The sequence below is a fragment of the Lactuca sativa genome, chromosome 2 (assembly GCF_002870075.4).
Source record: "Lactuca sativa cultivar Salinas chromosome 2, Lsat_Salinas_v11, whole genome shotgun sequence".
In the NCBI taxonomy this organism is placed as follows: Eukaryota; Viridiplantae; Streptophyta; class Magnoliopsida; order Asterales; family Asteraceae; genus Lactuca; species Lactuca sativa.
This window is the reverse complement of record NC_056624.2, coordinates 121766300-121769394: the sequence shown is the minus strand read 5'-3', so window position 1 is coordinate 121769394 and position 3095 is coordinate 121766300. Positions and strand designations below refer to the sequence as shown.

General features: G+C 32.1%; 1 protein-coding gene across 2 annotated transcripts; it reads right to left on the bottom strand.

Moving 5' to 3' along the window:
* Positions 1 to 373: 373 nt before the first annotated feature.
* On the bottom strand, positions 374 to 3089 carry LOC111887846 (uncharacterized). Of its 2 annotated transcripts, none has more exons than XM_052768412.1 (7): positions 2956 to 3089; positions 2675 to 2753; positions 2397 to 2577; positions 2171 to 2315; positions 2010 to 2102; positions 1787 to 1877; positions 374 to 688 (listed from the first exon to the last, which is right to left on the bottom strand). In XM_052768412.1, the coding sequence occupies exons 4-7, from the start codon at positions 2198 to 2200 to the stop codon at positions 579 to 581; spliced, it is 324 nt and encodes a 107-aa protein (XP_052624372.1). In that variant the 5' UTR covers positions 2201 to 2315; positions 2397 to 2577; positions 2675 to 2753; positions 2956 to 3089; the 3' UTR covers positions 374 to 578. The 2 variants fall into 2 exon arrangements, with proteins under 2 accessions (XP_052624372.1, XP_052624373.1); XM_052768413.1 differs by having other exon boundaries at positions 374 to 666.
* Positions 3090 to 3095: the final 6 nt, after the last annotated feature.

Below are 3095 nucleotides of genomic sequence, written 5' to 3'. Positions count from 1 at the left end.
AGGAAAAACCCATTTGATGATCTTCATGGAGAATGTATGTATTTTTTAATAAGAAAGACATTTTGTTACTTATCTAAATATTTTTAGTAAATATGTTAGAAACCACATTCATTTTGTACAAAATAAATCGATCAATTTTTTTTAAAATCCGTCAACCCAACCAACAGGCGGGTATAACACTAGTTACTTTATGATAATCACTTATGAGGTTGAAGATATAGGAGCAATAGTAGAGGTTACTAAAGAAGATACATAGACAAATCCTCTATATCTAAACACATGGATGTTTATATGAAGGAAGCTGATTTTTCCACTTTATTTTGTTATCCATCCACTGAAAAAATAATTACCGGACAATTATACCCTCACTTAATTCAACCCTCATTTAATTTACTCTACATAATAATGAAGGTAATTATACAACTCAAACACATCACCTACATATGTTAGGTAAGAACACAACTTTTGGCAAATTGTTTTTGGACCAAACATAGTTTCCGATGCGAGCCATTACTAGAGATTGCAATTCACCTTATTGTTCATAGCTGAAAGACGGCTGTTAACTAAGCATGAAATCTTTACCGATTAGGATGAGTCAGAAGAGGTTGGGGAAGCTGAAGTTGCCCAGATTCAAGATTCAGTAGAGAGAACTTCTTTCCGGTTGTTCTACAAATCATGACACTTGACACTGTCATATCAAAATTAAAATTTTCATATATTGAAAAAAATGGCTATGTGGCCTGTGCTGAAATTGATAATAAAATATGCAATTAAGCATTAGAGTAAACAAAAACTCAAACCCATTACAAGATTATAAGAAAATAACAAAATTAATCATGTAAAATCGAAATCCAAACAGATACATAAACTAAAAACGCAAATGATACCACAAATCTTGATCGGTCCAACAAAATTCGGCTGTCACAAGAACATATTGCTCATCTTTTATGTTGATGAATCAATTAAGACGTGTCCGAATTATCAGAAAATCGTTGAGAGGAAAGATGGATTTGTGGGTTCTTGAAATAAAGATTGATAGCCGTAAATTAATTTAAAAAAAAGGGGGGGGGGGGGGGGGGGGGGGGGGGGGGCATAATTGTAAATGTGTATATTTTGCTGTGGATGGACAGCCGTGGAAATATCAATTCCCTTATATGAATAAACTTCTTGAAAAGATAGGTCAATTTACTCGCCATTTAACCATATCAAAGATTAAGCATCACTAGAACGTTAACAATCACATATTCATATTTTACCTTCATTTCTAGAAAGAAATTTTTTTTTAAAGTTTTTACAAGGATCTGTTACAGGATTAGCTGGAATTTCTTCTTGAAGAATGGAATCGAACAAGGCTACATCAATGCAGAGTTTGATATTAGGAATTGTATTTTTATTATTATTAAAAACCTACACAAAAAATGACAATATACTTTTCAACTTTTTTATTATGACAGTGTACTTTCAATTTACACTTAAATCAACAACTTATATTTTGTTTTGCCTATTGATAATGCCTCTGCCACTGTGTACTTTAATTATGCAAATTAATAGTCTGTCGGTTTCCCTAGATATAGATATATAAAATTTACATATATAGAGATATAGATGATTTTCTAATAATAAATTTAGAGATATAGAGATATTGATGATTTTCTAATTCTTTTTGTTGGCAAAAAACCATACGTGTAACACTTTTTTTTCTTCTAATGAAACAAACGATGTTACTCCAGTCCTAATTCTTTACTACTAGTAAAAACAATTCTACTTTCATCTTATATTCATTAACCTTCTTCAATTCCAGAATCAATATCCATCTTCCCCAACTGTTCTCCAACTTCTTTAGCAGCCCCATTACTTCTCACTTTAAGTTCCTTATTCTAATAAAACCAAAAAACAATCAATCAAACCGTTTCTTGTAATCCAATCACATAAACTAACCTATATATATATATATATATATATATATATATATATATATATATATATATATATATATATATATAACTTACCACCTGACCAAGCTGATCATTAATCATCAACTTGGCCTTAAAAATATCCTCCTTTTGACCATATACCTTGACCTTTCTATCCAATGTATCCACCTAGTTATATGTATATTAGTATCAAATGATATCGGTTAACCATGGTTTGACCATAATTATAAACTAACCTCTATCCATGTCTTGGATTCTGATTCCATCTTCAAATATTGATGCCCATGAAAGGTTCAACTTGGTCTAACTCAATGTTTATGACAAGTTTAAAAATAGGTGTTGGCATTAAAGGTGTAGGGATTAATGGCTCTGTATATCCCTGAAAATGTTGGTTTTTAATATTAGTATACATAAAACTGTAATAATTGCCGGTGTTGAAAGTAGAATTGTTTGTTTTACCCTCTTTGATTGCTTCCTTAATGAGGAATTCAGCAATTTGGACTTGGAGATCACTACCCAGAATTTGGATATATAACTGACCATCTTTCTTGGCTGGGGCATGTTCTAGAATCCTGATTTCGGCTCTTGAGGTAGTGTGAATGGAGGTTATGACTTCATCTTCATCACCGATAATCTTGAGTAACTAAAAATAACAACAGAGTTAAATAGAAACAATTCATATTTGTGTCGTGAAGAGAGAAAGATTGGTGTAGAAGACGAAACAAAGGATGTTTACTTACTTCTTGCACGAAACCTATGTTGTACCTTTGCAGAACCGAATTGAACTCGTTTACCGTTTATCAGTGGACCTGTTAACACCTGTTAACAGAGACATGATTTAATCCACAAATTCATTGATATAAGTCGAATAATTGATAGCAGTTATAGTGCATATCGATTAAACAAGCCCAGAATTAGGGTTTCAACGGAATCATCATTGGTTTTGATGTCAATATAGCAGGATCAATCCCATGAATCTAGATATCAAAGAATTGAGAAATCGTCACCAGAAATTTCTTACCAATAATTTTCAAACATTTGACTTCATCGCTAATCGGTGTAGGTTTAGCAGGAATTTGATTTGGATCAACCATCGTCTTCCCTTTCCTTTCCTACGGTTTGCTTCGACTCTTTTGAAGACAGACGAGAATTGTAGGCGAT